General features: G+C 49.1%; 1 protein-coding gene across 1 annotated transcript in view; it reads left to right on the plus strand.

The window, feature by feature from the left end:
* Positions 1-19314, plus strand: part of RGS9 (regulator of G protein signaling 9) — a 64754-nt gene that overhangs the window by 19973 nt on the left and 25467 nt on the right. The window contains exons 8-12 of the mRNA XM_028112291.2: positions 2169-2250; positions 8607-8678; positions 16430-16459; positions 17185-17246; positions 19143-19256. Of these exons, the coding sequence (XP_027968092.2) occupies positions 2169-2250; positions 8607-8678; positions 16430-16459; positions 17185-17246; positions 19143-19256 (360 nt within the window). The remainder of the gene's footprint in view (positions 1-2168; positions 2251-8606; positions 8679-16429; positions 16460-17184; positions 17247-19142; positions 19257-19314) is intronic.

A 19314-nucleotide genomic window follows, 5' to 3' on the forward strand; every position in this document is an offset into this window, starting at 1 on the left:
TTTGGTCTGGAATTTGGGAAGGGCTTCGCTGGGCAGTCCTAGATCTGAGTCTCTCAAGTGGTTGCAGGCCAAGGGCTGGAGCTGGGGGCCTGTAGCCCTGGCTGGGCATTTCTTGTCCTTATCATGGGGCCTCTGGGCCTCTCTGGGTGCCTTGGGCTTCCTCACAGCATGGTGGTACCGGGGCAGTCACATTGCTTACAGGTGGTTGGAAGCCTCGAGGGCAAACATTCCAGTGAGGAGGTAGCTGTCTTACCTTTTATGGCCCAGCCTCAAAAATCACAGAGGGCCATTTCTGACTGCGTTCGTTGAACAAGTCCCAAGAAACCCACCTGGTTTCCAGGAGTGGAGGACATAGACCGCCCCCCCCAATGGAAGGAGTGTCAAAGAATTGTAGACATATTTATTTATTATTTTTTTCAAGATTTTATTTATTTATTTGACAGAGAGAGACACAGTGAGAGAGGGAACACAAGCAGGGGGAGTGGGAGAGGGAGAAGCAGGCTTCCTGCAGAGCAGGGAGCCCAATGCGGGTGATCCCAGGACCCCGGGATCATGACCTGAGCTGAAGGCAGATGCTTAATGACTGAGCCACCCAGGTGCCCCAAATTGTAGACATATTTAAAAAGCACCGCAGTGGCCCTCCCTGATTCTGCATTAGAGCACCTGAACTTTTCCTGAGAGCTCATCCTGCAATTTGTGATTTTCTATTTCCTCTTTGTTCAGTGTTTAGACCAAAAGCTACTCAAGGGCATGGTATATGTGTTTGTGTTCGCTCAGGCCGCCATGACAAAACACCACACACCGAGTGCCTTAAACAACAGACATTTATTTTCTCGCAGTTTTGGGAGCTGGGAAGTCCAAGCTCAAGGTTATGGCAGGGCTTACTTTCTGGTGAGGACTCTCTTTCTGGCTTTCAGATGGCTGCCTTCTTGTGTCCTCACATGAGAGAGAGAGAGAGAGAGAGAGGGAGAGTGTCTCCTCTTTCATCTGTCACAGAAGAGCCGCAGAGCAAAGCCAGAAAGGACCATTATTGTCAATTAGCGACCGACTGTATTTACCAGGCTCTTCAGCATGATGGAGACTCCACAGTGCCCTGGGCCGTCTGTGGCCCATCCTCCTGAGGCCATAGGGTCGTTAACCTGGTGGAAAATGCAGTTAGGCTGGCAAGGGGACGTTGAAATGACAGTGTTTATATTTAATTTCCAGGGGAGGTTGGCAAAACAGCCTGCCGGAATGGCACTCTCCACCCATCTGGCTCTCTAGATGTGATGATGTTATTCACAATACACTAGTGGGCCCATAAATCTGCCGTCTCTGTCTTGTGGAGGGCATGTGCGTCATCCCACGTTGCCTGGGCATACAAGCATCAGCGTGTGAGCGCAGGTCACCGTGGAAATGGTGCTGAAGGGGACCCATGGCATGATCATTAACGTGGCCCGGCTTCCCTGGGAGGAGAGCACAGCATCGTTTCCTCTCCATCGTGGGGAAAGGGGGAGACAGAGAAAAGAGGGAAAATAAATAACCTTTTACGATCATCAGTGAGGTCTAGGAAAACCCTAACTTGGCACAAAGTCTCTGAAGCGACGGAGCGGCCCGGATAGAGGGGAGACACATGGACCACCCCCCAACCCCCCGAGGCCCCGCATTTTTCCCGGCACTGAGCGTGGGCGCGGCCTGCTGCCCACTTGTCCAGATGTTGACGATGTTGTTTATCGACGCAGGGAAACATGAAGCCAGGGTGTGAAATGTCAGTCCAGAATGTCCTCCACCTGCTGCAGTGGTGCAGGTTGTGGAGGTCCGATGCTGGGGCCGGTCACACTGGGGTGGCATGTGCACAGTGCTCTGCTCTCAGGCAGAGCTGGACCCTGGGGCCTGAAGCGGGTTCAAGTCCCACTCTGCTCCTTGCTGACAGTGTGACCCTCCGAGGGGCATATTCGGTCTCTCTCTGCTGTAGTCCCTGGAGCTGCTAAGTCAGGGGGATGAGGTCACTGGGAGGATTAAATGAGTCAGTACTCATGTGATGTTAGTGTTCGCTGTGATTATTATTACGGCAAACACAGATTATTTGGAGAGGTGGGGAGAGTCATCTGGGTCATCAGGAATGGGGTACCTCACTGAGCAAAAGATGTGAAGTCTTACTGGCCTTTATGTGGCTTTTGGCTTTTCAGGACTGGAAAGGAAAGGACTAAAGCAGACAGGTATGCACTGGATTGCCAGGAGAAGGCGTATTGGCTGGTCCACCGATGCCCCGTGAGTATTAGCCTTCCTGGCTTCCCCCATCTTATTCCTTCCCCACTCCCACCCTGTACTCACCATCCCTTTTGCCAGCTCATTTCCTGCTGGGGCTGCAACTAAGTCAGCAGGAGTGTGTTGCTCAGTGTTGGGTTAGCCCCCGAGCGCCTCTTTGTGGAAGAGGAAAGGGGCTGCCTGGATGGAGCGAGCTTATGGCTCGTCTGGTGATGTTGGGTCTAAGCGAAGTGACCTACGGGAGGAACCCGAATGAGCTTGCCTTTTATGAGGGCTGATTTTTTTTTTTTTTTTTTTTTTTTTGCCATGACACCTTGGAAAAGGATTACAAGAAGAAAAAACTAGAAGGCAGGATTCCCATAAAATGCGGTAGAAACTGGAAGTCTGCACAGCCCAAGCCAGGCCTTGCGTCTCTTGCCCTGCTCCTTTTCCTTTTCCAGCTCCATCCCCAGCAGCTGAGGTGGGAGGAGGTGAGGAGTGAGTGTGTGCTGTGCCTCACAGCTTAGGGCACATTGTGTCTCTGGCTCAGGGACTTTTTGGGCCCCAGAGGGACAAGCTGTGCATAAGTGATGTGACTCGATTACGGCTCATTATCAGGAATAGTCACCCACTGGGGTTACTTCTGCGGCCTCAGTTTCCTCCTGGGGCAGACCCGGGTGCTGCCTACGGGTCACTGAAGGTGGGAGATGTCAAAGGGGTTCTGAAAAGTGAAGGGGTCAAAGCAAATGTTGTTCATCTTCCTCCTTTAGTTTCCCTGCTGTTCAGCTGTCCAAGTTCTCAGAACCAGAAAGTGAACTGGGTCAGTCACGGTGCCAAAGCTTCTGGATTTTGGAACTTTGAGCTCATCAGATTTTGGCCGTTTTGCTCATTTTCTTTCTAAATTCAAAACAGTACTCGTATGGTGTTCCATATGAGTGGGGGTGTTGGTTTCCATGCCTCGTTGCTGAGGTTAAGGTCCTGGGGTTGATCCCCAAGAAGCTCGTGTGGTTTTGCTTTGTTCCAGGATTCCTCCTCCAGACAAATCAGTTAGCTGATGCCTGACACAGGTCGCTGGGGCTGGGTGAAGGAGTACATGGCTGGGACGACAGGGTCCTAGAGAAGTAGCCAAGCACAAGCCCCCCCGCCCCCCCCCCACCCCATTGTAGCTCAGGAGTGAGATCTTTGTATGAGAAAGTCACTGGCATGGTTCAGCCTGCCTTCTGTCGTCTGTTCCTGAAGGGGGAGCCTGGGGGCGGGGAATAAGGGCACATGGTGGGGAAGCCCCTCATTCGGCAAGATGCCCTGGTGCCCGTGGCGCTCGTGATGGGGGGATCCTGCTCCTTGCAGGGAACGGCTTCCACGTTACCTGCAGAGACTCCGTGGTGGGGAAATGCCCACCTGGCAAAGTGGCATAGACTGGCTGTGCCCAAGACCGCCCCCCCCCACACCAGTCTCTCTCCTCCCCTCTGTCCTTGCCACCAGCAGGCCCGTAGGGAACCAAGTGCAAAGCAGATGATTGGAGTTCTCCCGACTTCTCTGGGGGCAAGCTCTCAGCCCCCATACTGGCCAAATCGACGGCTGAGTGGCTCCTCACAGTATCATGCAGAAGTCCCTAAATTTGACAACGCAACTCTATGGTTACTGCTTCCGCCATCACCTGCCCCGCCTCAACCCCCTCCCCAACTGCAGCCGCTTCCTCTCCCTCCACCTCCACCACCACCATCATCATCATCGCAGCTGACCTGAACTGAGCACATAACTGTGTGCTGGGCACTGTGCTAGGCTTCACTCTGCGTTCGTTCTCTTGTTTCATCTCTGCAGCCCCGTGGGGAAGGTGCTATTATTAGTCCCATTCTGCAGATAGGGAAGCTGAGGCTCAGGGGTGTTGCCAGAGTTGCACAGCTAGTGAGGGTCAGACTGCAGAGCGCTCTCTCCCGGTCTCTGTGCTCTTCTGCCTCCCACCACAAATGGCACGTGATGTCTTAGTGCATCGAAGGCCTTTCTGTCACCTCTTCGGTCCTTAGAGCATCGCATGAATCCCTCTGCTCTAACAAACATGATGCTAGGGTTCAAGGGTAGCCAGTCTCTCTTGGATAGCGCTGGGGAGCCAAGTTCTCAATGAGGTTCTGATGTCCCCGGAACCGTCGTAAAACCCCACAGACACAAAACCATTTTCACATCCAGTCTCTGCAAGTCCTGCTCTCCTGAGCCCAAACTGGACCAGCAGTCCACGCTGAGGCTGGGGTGCATCTGGCTCCTGCTCTCCCGGACTCTCTTAAAACACCGGCAGCCTCTCGGTGGAGCGTTCTGTTTGAAGAGCATCCTGTTTGAAGTCTGTCTCAGCCTAGAAATTGAGCAGTCTCCCTGACAAACCCGTGAAGCCCAGGAGCTTAGGGGCTGTCAGACTGTCTCCAGGAGACCCAAACAAACAGTCAGTTTGGTGGGAAAAAAAAACCAGCCAGGCAAACAAAGCTTTTGGCTCCGTGGAGCGTTGAGCAGCTGGTATGTGGACTGTGTAACCGACTGTTGTAGTGTGGGACATGGCTTGCTGTCACGCAGCAGGTCCCCTGTTCCCTTGTCTCATCATTGATCTGTGAAACCTTCACGGGCCCTGACTCTGTGCTGGCTCAGTTTGGTGCTGGGCGTAAAATAACAGCTAAAAATCATCAAGCCCCGGCTACGTGCCCGTGGTAAGCTCTTGGTGTGGACGATCCCAAGTACCTGGTGATGATGCTGGCGAGTAGGGAGTCTCCCCATCCCCAACATTCAGATGGGGCGAGCAAGGCTCAGAGAGGGCCGGTAGGCGGCACAGCGCTGGGATGGGAAATCCACGTCTGTCTGATGCACTGCTGCTGTAGGCGGGGCACCCACATGCGGCCCCTCTCCCAGCTCCAGGGGCACAAAATCCAGATAGCTGTAACAGGCGAGCAGCACCTCCCGGAGGTAAGGTGAGGGGTGATTGGTTAAGGGAGTGGGGAGGAGTGTGGTGCCGGATGCTGTATCAGGGACATGATCATGGGCAGAGGCCAAGCCCTGAAGTGGATGGTGGTGGCTGAGGGACGTGACCCAACCCCCATCCTGAGCCCAGACGCTGCCGGGGACTCAGCATCCGGGCACTGGGGACAGGGTCGACAAGGGGAGAACAGTGAAGGAAAATGATGTTCCTCTCCTGTTTTTTTACCCAAATGAAACAGAGTGCAGATCTGGGCAGGATGCAAACCACAGTTCATTGTGTAAATCAATGGTTCCCTTAAAGAAGTCATTCGGGGGCCTTCCGTGCATCTTTGCTGTGCCATCTGCTACTTCTGTGTCTCCTGAGGGTAGGGTCTGCTGACGTAGGGACCACGGGTGTATGGAGGATATGGTCCAGGGATGGCGGCACGGTGTGCTCTGCATCACAGGGTCGCTTGTCTGAATATCATCCAACTGGCCTTCGTGCCAGCCACCAGCACTGACCCTCGCCAGGGAAGAAGGTGTCTGCCTTCCGTTTCCGGTTGAGGTCGGGCTAAATGTCCAACAACAGAGAAACTGCAAAATAAATTTAAGTAAATAAATAGATGCATTTAAATCTTTAAATACGAGATGATATCCACATGAAGGAATATCAGGAAGCTATTAAAATTGTATTTTCCAGGGCCCTTTATTGACCTAGGGAAAGTGGTCCGACATATAATGTGACGTCATAAAAACAGGTGGAAAACCCATGTACTCTGAGTCAAATGAAGAAAGAAACCGACATCTATTTGGTGGGTGTCCGCCCTGTGCCAGGTGCTGGCTAGGCAGGGGGGATGTTTGAATGATGAGCTAGGGCAGACGGTGGCCTGCGCCTCCAAGGAGCTGACAGTCTGGTGGAGAGACGGACATGGACGCGATTGCACACGCAAGTGTGTACAGGGAGGCAGGACAGTTGGAAAGAGGCAGGGGTCCTGCGTCAGCTCCGGGTCTGGGACTGATGTTCCAGCCAAGACCTGCCTCCCACTGCAGCCCCACCACTGTCTCTTTCCCCTGCTTGAGTCTGTTTATGCAGCTATTTAGAATTTTATTATTTGTTTTCTGTCCCACGCACCGGAAGCGTCTGAGCTGATACGTTAGGGAAAAGAGTGATGATGAAGGAGAACAGAACAGGAGAAGGGACAGGAAGGACGTGGTAGAGGGCCCCCAAGCAGTGTCCATCGGCTCCTGGCCTGGCGCTGCTCCGGAACGCTGATTCTGGGAGTCTTCCAAGGCAGCAGAGGCAGAAAGGCAGCCCCCTGGGCGGCTTTGAGGTCAGGGCGCTGGGATGGGACCACGGCTCAGTTGGAAGCAACTGAGACCTCGGAGATGCACGGAGGAGGCAGGAGACAGGGCCGCCAGGAGGGCATGGGTGGCCGCCTGCAGAGTGGAGGAAAGCCAGGAGGGGATGGTACTGGACGGACTGGCAGGGTCGTGAAGCCCACTGGGTGGCTACAGCTCTCAGAGTCAAGGCCGTCTGGTCTGGGCAGCTGGGGGTGGCCCTGTGCTGATTGCTGTTAATGCAGGTGCACCTGTGAGCACGGGGGCAACCAAAGTGATATCAGAGCGTGGGTCAAGTTCAAAGGAAAGATTTGGAGAGCTAATTCAAGACTTGAGCACACAACTGCACCAAAGCTGCTGAGGTTGTAGGGGCCAGGAGTGTGGGCTGTGTGTGTGTGTGTGTGTGTGTGTGTGTGTGTGTGTATAAGTCTGTCCTCAGTTACCCTGGGGGGATTTCTTTGTACCAGATGGAGAGGACAGTTCCTAGAACTCACTTGAGGGAAAGGCACACAGATTCTGATGACCCCCGCCCCCTGCCCCCATGCTAGGTTCCATCCCGTTGAAGGCTGGCTTGGACTTCCATATTGTCCCTCATAGCACTTGTCACAACTCTGATTTATCATTTGTGTGATAAATTGCCGAGTGCCTCTCCCACAAGACCAGAGGTGCCTTGAGATGCCAGCTGGGGATGCCCGGAAGTGCCCCATTCCCCACAGGCTCCCAGGCTGAGCACAATGGCCGTCATAGGAAGTGCGTGATAAGTATTTGTTGATGGAGGTCCTCGGGTGTGACAACTGGGACAAGAACAGCCACTCCCTTCCCCTGTCTTTCTCCCCACTGATTTTTTCTCTTCCTTGCCTCCACGGTGTGCCCAATATTTGCCCCCATGGTAGCCTGCTGAGCTAAGTTGGCAGATGTAGCAAGTAAAACAGAGGATGCCCAGTTAAGTTTGAATTTCAGATACACAGCAAACAATTCATGTCACACTATTTTTATGCTTATTGTATATTTATATTAAAAGCATATGGAATATATTTTTATGTAACTCATGTATCAAAATTATTTGTCATTTGTCTGAACTTCGAGCTTAACTGGGCATCCTGTATTTTACTTGGCAACCATACCTCTGAGCTGAACATGCAGCTGATCCTAATGAGGTTCAATCTGATGGGGAGAAAGCTCCGTGGCCTCCTGCCTCAGTGTAGTGGGCCTGGGTGATCACATGTGTTGGGAACTTGATGGTGGCCTGTACCAAACTAACAGAGAAGGAAGTGAAAGACCCAACTTGCTGGCCAAGGAATAGGGAGAGACCAAGCAAGACTGGCTGGAGAGTTCGTTGCCTGGTGGAGAAGGGGACTGGTAAAGACTGAGGGCCCCACTTTGGGCCAGGTGTTTTCATATGCTTTCTTTAAATGACTACAAGCCCTTGCTCAGTAATTGCTACCCTTTGTTGAATGCTTTGCACATCATCTTGTTAAATCCTCAGCAAGAACTTGACAGGTAGGAGGGATCATCTCCATTTCTCAGGAGGGATAGCAAGTGTAGAGAGAAGTAGTTTCCAAAATCTTCCTCACTGCTAGGAAGTGGCAGATCCAGGATTGGAACCCAAAGGTGCTGACTGAAGCCTGGACTCTCCAAAGCACTGCACTGTAGGTGGGGGGCAGGGGGAAGGAGCACTGCCAGAGGAGTGAGAGTCCCATGTACTAATCCCAGTGAACTCTTGAGTTTGCGTTTTATCCATCCACCCTTCTATCCATCCATCCATCCATCCATCCATCCATCCATCCATCCATCCATCCATCCCTTCCATCTATCCATTCATCCACCCATCCATCTATCTACCCATCCATTCACCCACCGCTATACACACCTATCCACGCACCCATCCATCCTGTGTTGGGTTCTGAGGATGCTGTGGTGGTGGAACAGCTCCATGAAGTTTCTCAGCTCACCCAGAGGGTCTTACAATAACTCTGGTTCCCTATGGGCTAAGCCACAAGCCCTTCTCAGCTCAGTCTCATAATTGGCAGTTTGGCCAAGACCCAAAGTTAATCAGAAACTGGAGATTCTTCCAGGGGTGGTTCTTACATTGTTTTTATTCCATTCAGCCGGGAATGAACAACGTGCTGGACTATGGCCTGGACCGAGTGACCAATCCAAATGAAGTCCAGGTAAACCAGGTAGGTCTCGGCTGCGTACTTTGGGCAGGGCCTAGGTCAGGTTCTTAGGCTGGGAAGTTGTCCACACGGCTGTTGTCTGTTTGTATCTGTTGGGGCAATGATGTCTCACCTTTGGGACTTCCAAAAAGATATCTTGTGATTCCGGTGTCAGGGGCAGGGCCATGACAAGGGTCTTGTGTGATGATAGACGAGAGAATGTAGAGTGCAGGTCAGAGCAAATGGGATCTATGTGGATGGGCTTCAGACTTTGCCGAGGCAGTTCCTCTTTTGAAAATCTGGTGAAAGTTATGAACCCATTCCGTCCAGATGCCCAGACAGACATTTTGCACATAATTTCAGCCAGTTCTCTGATCTCCTGGAGACTATAGGCCCCAGGCTCAAAACCCTTGAACCAACTTCGGGTTTAAACCTTAATCCACATGACCCAGAATGTCCCACTTTCTTTTGCATCTCAGTAGGGTGGGGCCTTTGCAAAGATTCTCTTATGCTTTTAGTTTTAGAAGGACCCTTTCCCCAAATAGGCCACCATTTATGATGGGTGGCCATTTTCCTAAGACAATTTTTTGTTTAGAGGAATGCAGTGCATAAGCTGCTGAAACAGTGGGCATCGAGGGTAGGGTTTCTCAAACATGGCACTATTATTTGGGGCCAGATAATTCCTTGGGGGGATTTCTTGCATGTTGTGGGATATTTAGCAGCACCTCTGGACTCTACCCACTGGATCCCGGTAACTCCACGCTTTTCCCTGCCAGCCTCCCAGCCCTAACAATCACAAATGTCCCCAGACGTTGTTCCAGTGTGCCCTGGGGAGCAGAATTGGCCGGGCCGAGAATCATGGAGCCTAAAACACACTTGACCTAGACTTAGATGGTTCCATTGCTTTCTGTCTAATGTTGTCCATGGGCAGCAAGGGGTCAGGGACATTTTAGCCTCATGTGTCATCTCTAAGCCTTGGCAGTACATAAAGGCGTGAGTGGGAGGTGAGAAGAATATGCCAGAAAGGAGGAAGAGGGAAGTCCACTGAGACCTGGAACTCAAGATAGCTGTGGGGACCCCCACCAGAGCAGAGACAGAGGCATGGGTTTAGGAATGGAGTCCATGTGGAGAGGGGACATTGAGTCCCCAGAGGGCATCCCCTGGGGCATTGCTAGGTCCCTTGCCCACAACTCAAAGTGATCCTGCCTTTAATACATGCATGGCACTGTCAGTCTTCACAGCCTTTTCCATGTTCCCCTCGTCAAATGACAGATAATTGCTGAGGCTTGTAGGCTTGGTTGCTATGGAAACAGAATCATCAAGGAAAATACTGAACCGGGGTGGAAGATTTGCTTTTTTTTTTTTTTTTTTTTTTAAATGGATAACTGGCATTTCTGGAAACCTCTGTGGTGTGGAGGAGGGGAGGGTACAGGTGGAAAGCACATCACACTACTCTGACCCTAGCCAGCTGGGATTTGGCTTACCTGTGTGAGTGTGTGTGTGCGTGTGTCTGTGTGTGTCTGTGGTGCAGGGGGCCTTACACTCCAGCTCTGGGAGGACAGCTGAGGAGCTGAGGTGCTCCATCCTCCATGCTATTTGGGGGTAACTTCCAAGGAGCCTGGCCAGACCCCTTCTCACTGAGAGAGCATCTTCAGGCTCACAGGGGGTCAGGCTGGAAGAAGAGCATACCTTCTGGCACTTACTACCCACTTCTTGCCAGACGCTCAGAGTCAGAGCACCAGACAGTGCGTGAGGCTGGGGGCTGTCCCTCCCGTGGCCATGTTTGACACGGGGGTGCTTTCACTTTGTTTACCCTTCATCTCTCTCTGTTTCTCTCTCTCCCGCCAGCTCTCTTTCTCCTGTCTGCACTCTGGCTACTCTGGAGTATTCTGAAGAATAAAGAACCGTAATTCTCATGAGAGCACGGCCTCTCCCTCTCTGCCAGCCCCAGTGTGTGTCAGGCCCAGCCACTGGGGGGATGGAGGCTGGTGCCATGTTTGATGTGTTGGCAACGTTTCCCACCGACTGACCAAGTGGCCCCCGATTTTCCCAGTTTATCTGCCCTGAGGGGAGAGGGTCGAGAGGACGTGAAGTGTCTCCATGAGGCCTTGGGCATGCAGACGTTCTGGATTTTTGTCTCGTTCCAGAGAAGATCTCTCCTTGCTGGTTTGAAGAGAGAGGCCATTTCTGAGAATTAGTAAATTCTTGAAAAGATGCCTGTTTTCCTTAAATAGAGGCAAATAACCCAAAAGAAATGAACACCAGCAAGCGTAAGAAAGAGGCTGTTTGGTTGGCGGTGTCCTAGGGCTCTGGGTGACCCACCTCCTCAGGCTGGTGGCCACGAGTTGGTGTGGCTGCCCAGCCCTGGGAGGAACTGCCCGTGGTCCCAAGGCCGCACCCAGAGAGCATGTCTTCTCTCAATTCCCCTACCTTGAGGCACACATAGCCCCCCATCTTCCTTTTATTTCACTGAGGAGACAAAATGGCAGCTGGGCACTAGCCATGGGTGGTGGTATGCCTAGGGCTGGCGTTTCCTCTCCTGACCCCGACAGGATGACCATAGTCATTTTGTGATGAGGGCCAGTGTGGGGTGTTGAAGAAAGCTTTGATCTCACCGTGAGTCCCAGCTCAGCCGCTCCCTGGACATGTGATCTTGGACAAGCTCTTGAGTTATTCATAGCCTTAAGTTTCCTTACCCATAAAATGGGAATAACAGTAGCTCCTTCCTCTGAGGATTAAATGAGGTCATTTATGTGAAGTGTCTGGAATGGTATCCAACATGCAGAGGCGGTCCACGGACAGTAGCTGTCGTTATCCTAATGGTCGCCATGCTGTGAGAGGTCACTTCTGGGATGGTGCAGGAGAGGGTCCTGGACTTTTCTAAAAGACAGAGAGGGAATGTGATTGGAGAGGGGAGGGGCAGCTTAGGAAAGAGACTGGACTTTCAGATTGGGCCCAGGTCAAATTCCTGGTTCTGTCATTTATTGGCTCTGTGACTTCCCAGGTCTGTGACTCTTGCTCTTCTCTGATCCCCATTATTCCCTGCCCTCCGGCCCCTGCCCCCTACCACACCCTTCCAGTCTGCACCCAGGGTCAGTATCATGGGGGGATGACCTGTGCACTGGGCCATAGCTCCGCACTCAGTAGGGCCCTGCACTTGGGCTAGTGTTCACCTGGCACCGCCTTAAAATTCTTAATGCTTTCTTTGGACGAGGGGTCCTGCATGTGCATTTTGCAACGGGCCCTGTAAATAACGCCGTCTGTCCTGCCTCCAACTGATCCGGAAGCTCGCGGCAGGACAGACTACCTCAGGGGATTGCGACCTCAAATTCTTGTCTCTTTGGGCAGGTCACTTCTTCCCATCTCTTGTCTGCTTTGCATTAACTCCGTCAGTCCCCAGATTTCCTGGATTCTGACTTTTGACCCTCTCTCTGCTCTCAATGCCTATATTCCCCGATTCCTCATGGTTGTCCCCATCTTGTGTTTCACTCTGTGGCTTGCCCGACCCCTCACCTCTGTTTCAGCGCACATTCCTGCCTGGCTGCCTGGTCCCAGGTCCTTGCTTGTCCCTCCTCCTTGCTTCTACACCCCTGTCTGCAGTGGCCCCAGGCCCTCCCAGAGTATGCCCTGACTGACCCTTCCTGCCCTGTGACAATTGTCTGCAACCTGCACCCGGGTTGGGAGGCCAACAAGCCAGCCACAGAGCTGTGTAAACAGGCTCTGGAGGCATCCCTATTTGGGTAACTCCTATAAGGGGAAAAGAGTAAGTTAGAATTCCAAGAATGCGTAGCATTTGAAGATTCCTTAGGCAGAGTATCTTAGTGTAGCACAGTGTGTCACTCGGATGAGGAATAAAGAAGTGACTTCCCTCCAGCAAGGCCAACTGTTGGGAAGGCAACGGGTTTGTGCATGAATTACAGGGAGAAAAAAATGTTTATTTCTTATGTTGTCATGAAGTGGTTGTCTTGAATTGCTTAGAAATGTGCGCACGCGCGCGCGTGTGTGTATTTTTTAATGACTTCACTTTAATGTCTTTTTTATGGCCTTTGGCTAAGTAATAACAACATGGACAGATTTATGAGATTTAGCAAATAAAAATACTGGATGCTCAGTTGAATTTGATTATCAGATAAACCACAAGTAACTTCTTTAGTATCAGTATGTCCCAAATATTGCAGGGGCATCTTGTGTTTTATCTTGTAATTAGGGTCTACACCACACTGTGCCTCCTCTCAGCAGTAGTGTATGAACCCTACTCAGTAGCCACAATATGTTGAGCCTCTGCTCTGTGCCAGTCACCTCTCTGTATTATCTCATTTAATGCCTTCCCCCTTTTGTGATCCCCATTTACAAAGGAGGAAAGAGGCTTTGAAATGCTAAATAACTCATCCAAAGTCAAGTCAAGCCAATAAGTGGCAGAACCAGGAATTTGACCTGGGCCCAATCTGAAAGTCTGTTCTCTTTCCTAAGCTGCCCCTCCCCTCCCCAATCACATTCCCTTTCTGTCTTTTAGAAAAGTCCAGGACCCTCTCCTGCACCATCCCAATGTCCACACACCCTTAACAGGACAGAGATGCCCTGTATGTCCATCTAGAGGAAACTGATCCCATAGAAAGCTATTTTTAAAGCTAGAAACCAGTAAAATCCATGTGGGAAATCCAAGGCAGAGGTGGGGGAAGCCTCCGATTCAACCAAATCCACTGCTGTCTGACTCCCAGAGGGTGGCTGGTAATCCCGGAAATCTGAGAACAGTCAGCAAACCGCACCACCAATGCAGAAGCCCTAATGGGGTAATACAATCAAATAAAGTGAATTAAAATACGAAATATTTTAACACACCGAAGACTGAGATAATGGCCCCAGAAACATATTAGGCTAAAAGCCAGGCCATGCCAGGTAGAGGAGAGATGAGAGAGTGTGTGTGATTGTGGTTGACTTGCAGGGATGGCTCCCCACGGAGCCCAGGGAGGGACAGGCGGACTGAGAATCTGGCTCATTTAATCTCTCTTGGTCCGCTTAGGAGTCCCATGCTCATAGGAGGTTTGATCTTGGCTCCTGGGCACTTGGCAGGAGGGTGTTCAGGCACTCTCGCTGCTGAGCACAAGCCTAGTATGATTGCAATCTTTACTATTGTTAGTGTTTTTTCTTCCTTAGCTTTATTGAGAGGTTACTGACATATAACATATATAAATTTAAGGTGTACAGTGTGATCATTGGAGCTATGCATATATTGCAAAATGATTACCAAAATAAGGTTAGTTAACACCTCCACCCCTTTGCATAATGAGGATTTTTTTTTTTTTGAGTGTGTGGTGATGACATTTAAGATCTACTCTCTTTAACAACCTTCAAGTATATAAAACAGTATTGTTAATTAAAGTCACCTTGCTGTGCGTCAGATCGCCAGATCTCATTTCTCTTCCAGCTGGGAGTTTGTTTTTCTGTCATTAGTGTTGATTAAAGAGTGTTTCCTGTCTTTCTGTTGCATCTTGTGATTGGGGCTTTAGCTCTCTTTTTGTTTTAATTTAATTTAATTAGTTTATTTTTTTTAAAGATTTTTATTTATTTATTTGACAGAGAGAGACACAGCAAGAGAGGGAACATAAGCAGAGGGAGTGGGAGAGGGAGAAGCAGGCTTCCCCCCGAGCAGGGAGCCCAATGTGGGGCTCGATCCTAGGACCCTGGGATCATGACCTGAGCCGAAGGCAGATGCTTAATGACTGAGCCACCCAGACACCCCACTGTTTTAATTTTAAATTAAATGGCCGGACAGAATCAGTCCACGGTGTAGCACTCGTGGCTTTAAGGCAAAGAAGGAACTGGTGAAGAGTGTAGGCTTTTTTTCTGAGGCTCATGGATCACTCCTCAGCTTTGCAAATGGAAAATCTAGGCTTGAATCCTGGCCCAACCTGTTGCTGAGCAGGAGGTTTTGAGAAAGTTGCTGTAACATCTCAGTGGTTAGGTATCCCGAGCTGAAAATCCGAATAAGAAAACTTTCCTCCCTTAAACTTTGTAAGGGATCAGAGAGGTGTAAATTGCTTTGCACTTAATTGCTAAGTGGTTACTATTATAGGCAGAGGTCCGGCATCCGCTTTGAACAGAAGGTGTAGACCAGTAGATATGATTTTTAATCTACTTGAGCACACTCTAACAAGAGAGTCTGATTGTATTAGATTGGAATGCAAAGCCACTCTGGGCCCAGGGTCCTTTTCTTTCTGAAATGTTAGTCTTCTACAACAGTGCCTTATGTCAAGAGACAATAGAAACAGATAATCAGTGCCGTTGCCAAAATATGGATCATTTGGGGAGTGTCTTCAGCTGTTTAGGTGGAAAAATATTCTATTAAACTTAGAATACATCTCCGTTTTTCTAGGCATCCAAGCACATGGCAGTTATCATTTATCTGAGGTTTCTTGAGCATCTACTGTGCACCAGAAATTAGGCTAGAGGCAGGGATGGTCGCCCTGCTCTTAATGGTGCCTGGTGGATGATACATATATGAAATAGAATGGCACAAACAAATATTTAATTACAGTTGTGGTAAGTGCTATGTAGGAAGAAGTTGGGGTGTGTGTGAGTCCAAAACAGAGAGACCTACATTTAATTTTCAAGATAACTCTCCCTACCTCCCCCACTCAGGAAAAAGGGTTTCCTATGAAAAGCAATTACATAAAAGCAGTCCAATGAAGCAAAATGAAACCCCGCGTGGGTTAGTAAGGAGAGTTTTGTATGTGACATTCCAGATCAGACCCTCCTCCATTCCTTGTCAGTGGGCTCACTCATGGGCCAGTACTTATTTTACTCACTGGCTAAGGGAAATAGTGTCCTCCTTGGGCTTCTGATTCTCTTCCCAGTGAAAATCTGGTTGTATTCAGCTGCTTGGATGCTGGCAGCCAGGAACGAAGATGATCAATTTAAAGTATGAGAGTCAGTACCAAGCGGCCCCTGGACACAACCAAAGCTAGAAAAACCAAGACTGGAATCACCAACTGTGCCCAATTTCTGAGAGTTGCATGGAGCTGAAAAGTGATGCTAAGGAAGCATGTCAGATTATAAAGGGTTTTAGTAGGAGGCGGGTCTGAATGGTTTCCAGGAGCTTCTAAGAGCCTATACATGGAGTCTCTTTTGAGAGCCAGCCTTTCTCTGCTCAATCACAAAAAATCCAGAGAGAGGATGCAGCTCACCCCAGGCATGAACCTGCTTCAGCTGCTTCAACAAGATGATAGGACCCACCTGATATGATCTACATTGGTACAGCTCCACTCTAGGGCTTAGCTCTTGGTGGGCGCTGGTCTCAAGTTTTTTAATTGTGTGCTTTATGTTTGGCAATGTGGCTTTTCCCCCCCAATTTGTATTGGTCAAGTTGTTATGAATACCCAAGGAATGGATTTCACCATTCAGAGCTCTCTCCTGGGAGGAAAGAACAAACTTTCCAGCTGCATACTTGTTTCCCAACTTTGTGTCTCATCCCATTTAGGATGGTTCTGTAGGCACTATGGTAGATTGGGACCAATCCCAAGCATAGTCTTGAATTCATCTTGGCTTTTGGGAGAACAGCATACAGTTATAGTAGTAAATCATATGCATTCCCTCATCAGAGCCTTAGTTGAATTAATTCTCCAGTGGCGGTGGTCGTGGGGAAAGCCTGTCTTTTAAGTAAGAAAAGGTGAAACCGTTTTTTTCATGGGTAAGGATTTTTATTTCTCAAATGGGTACTTGAACTGTAATGACTCAATGGCATCTGTTTAATGGTTTCTGCTTCTTTGTTTTTACAGAAACAAACAATCACTGCTGTCAGAAAAGAGGTAATTAGTTTCCTGGTCCCAGGGAAGTTTGATTTTCAATCTTCTAACAAATTATATGTACTTTGGCTTTACGCTCTGCCCTCAGTAATGAAATGAAAAACCATGTGTAATGTTCAAACAATTATTTCTAAATTAATGAACCGCACAGAATGACAAAGCATCTTTTGTAAGATCGAAATGGATCGGTGCTGATGCTCAGGATATGAAACACCATCAGAAGGCCCAGACCTGACCTACGTGGGATGGATGCCACAGTGTCTGCCTCCCCACCCTGGCCCCTGCTCCTACAATGACAGGGCCGTTCAGAATCTCTCTGAATAGACACACTACCTATTTTGGCAAATCTTGTGTCCAGGGCCCAAGACAGAGCCCTGGAAGGCATTGGCTCTTGAGGTTAGCCCTGCTCTGTGAGTCAGGGGCACCTGAGGGAAAAGCCCAGCATCTGTCCCCATGTCTCAATTTAATGCTCCTTAGAACTTTTTGTATTTCCAATTGGTGCCTTTTCCCAGACTGATACATGATGGGTTATAGAGGCCTCTAATTTGGATTTGGGGATCACCTGTCTACTGTGGCCCTCTGTCCTGTTAGTACTGTGGTGGGTGGCTTGAGGGGGTGGGATGGCAGGGAAGTGGCTTCTGGTTCTGGAGGCCACGTGTAAGGGCCGGTGTTAGTGGCACTCAAGGGTGGGGAAGTCGGGCATCCTCCAACCACTGTGTCTCTTCCAGATCATGTATTACCAACAGGCCTTAATGAGGTCCACTGTGAAGTCTTCAGTGTCCCTTGGAGGGTATGTCTCTAATTTGTTGGTCTTGCTGAGGTTTGAACAAGAGGTAGACAAGAGGAGAGCCTTCTGCTTTAAGGCAAACTTGAGCGGTTGTGGGCTGACATAAGATCCTAAGGAACTCTGAAGGATGAAACCAGTCTTCTAAGGATTAAATTCCTAGGTCCTCAGTCTGCATGTGTCCAGGTCTCATCTTGGGTTAGGCAAAATCAGGGATGGGTGAGGTTTTATACAAGCCTCACCTTTCTTGGAATCCACTAATGTGTGGATGGACAAGGTGGGAAGAATAGAAAGTTCATAGACTGGACCCTGTGGGGGATCCACAGTAGCCCGTGTTCCTATCAGCAACCACTCAAATTTATTAGAGATATGTGAGTTACGTTTACTGGTTCAATGTATTATTAAGTGTCCACTGTTAATCTTTGAGTCAAAATCCAGTTACAATTAATTGGAAATTTACATTTGACGTATTGAACACTCAGGATACCTTGATCCAGTCCCCCATACGACTTTACTGGGGAGACACAAAAGGATTTAGTGCCCCCCAAATGTAAGCAGTTATCCTTTTAAAATGTGCAATTCATTTTAGGACCACCTTGCTAACTAAGATTTTCCTGCACACATGGCTTATTTCTGGAGAGGCACAACGTGACTACTCATTTATTTTGACTGTGTGAGACTTGAGTAATGGTACTGATCAAGATGGAAGATGTTATATTTTGCCCAGTGCCTTTCTTCCAATATGGTTAGGAGTTAGGCTCCTATAAAAATCTTCAAATATCTTTTTACATCTTCCCAAATCGCTAGTTTGCAAAACCACCCACCTGAGAAAATGTGCCCTGACCTCCCCCACATTTTTCAACCACTTCTGTCTCCAGCTGCTGAGCTCCATTGGTCACAGAGGAGCGTGTACCCATATACTCAGTGGACACTCACCTTTGGGTTATAACGATCATCATTGTTTTATGATAAAGTAAAACCCATCTGCAGTGTTGTTCCAGAAACCCAGTTTAATGAAACCAAACAGAAAGCACATTGAAGGAGACTCCAAGGCTATTGGATACTTCTTACACCCACTTTCCAATTTTTATTTGTTTTAGTGGTTCATTACCAGAATTTGACATCATTTGTGGTTGGACCTGAGGCCAGTTTTCTTTTTTCTTCCCTTCAGCTGCTCTACTGTAAAGGTCTTGCTGAGAAATACAAGAGGGTCTTGGGAGAAATGAAGCCAAGGGGCTTGAGTTTGTCACAGAACTATAAACCTAATGCTCTGGTATATCTCTAGGGCATGGATTCTGTTCTATCGAAATCTCCTAGCTATGGGCAGATGTTAGAGTAGGTGTCTCATGTGTATACCATACTAGGAAATGTGTTGCCTAGGAAGGTCTAACTCATAGAGAAGGAATTAGCTCTTGCTCACATATGTGAATGTGGGGTTCACACGTCAGTGAGACCACAGGCTTTGAATGATGAATCTAAGTTCCCAAATGTAGAGGTTCTCCTGACAAAGGGTGGAATCTCAGAGAGACCATGGCAACCTCATGCTTCCAAGATGGCGCCAAGACACTGGTTTGAGCACACGCAAACCGAGTCGGCTTTGAATTTGGAAAACTCCTGATATAATATAAAGAGGCCTTATTTTAATGGAATAGGTGCGGTAGAGAAATTGCAAAGGAATTGGATGGGAAGACGATGTTTCATCTCACGAGTAGAACAGGGACAGATCCTGTCAAATACCTGCCAATCCTGAGGGCTATTAGAGCGTTTTTCTAAGAAGGCAGTAATAAGTATGTAACTAAATCGATAAAGAGAAAGGAGGACAGGCTGGTCAATCAACCTGAGTATTGATTTCGTCTCTTGGTTGTTGAACTTCTAGGAAATTGTTTTCCATTTGCTTTTCAGGATCGTCAAATACAGTGAGCAGTTTTTGTCCAACGACGCCATCATGTCAGGCTGCCTCCCCAGCAATCCTTGGATAACAGATGACACCCAGTTCTGGGACTTAAATGCCAAATTGTATGTATTTGAAAAAATAGCTTTTTGTCTTATAATTCACGTGCCATACAATTCATCC

Source organism: Eumetopias jubatus, unplaced genomic scaffold, assembly GCF_037043125.1.
Source record: "Eumetopias jubatus isolate StellerSeaLion01/CBP00866 unplaced genomic scaffold, mEumJub1_p1.0 scaffold_10, whole genome shotgun sequence".
NCBI classification, from domain to species: domain Eukaryota; kingdom Metazoa; phylum Chordata; class Mammalia; order Carnivora; family Otariidae; genus Eumetopias; species Eumetopias jubatus.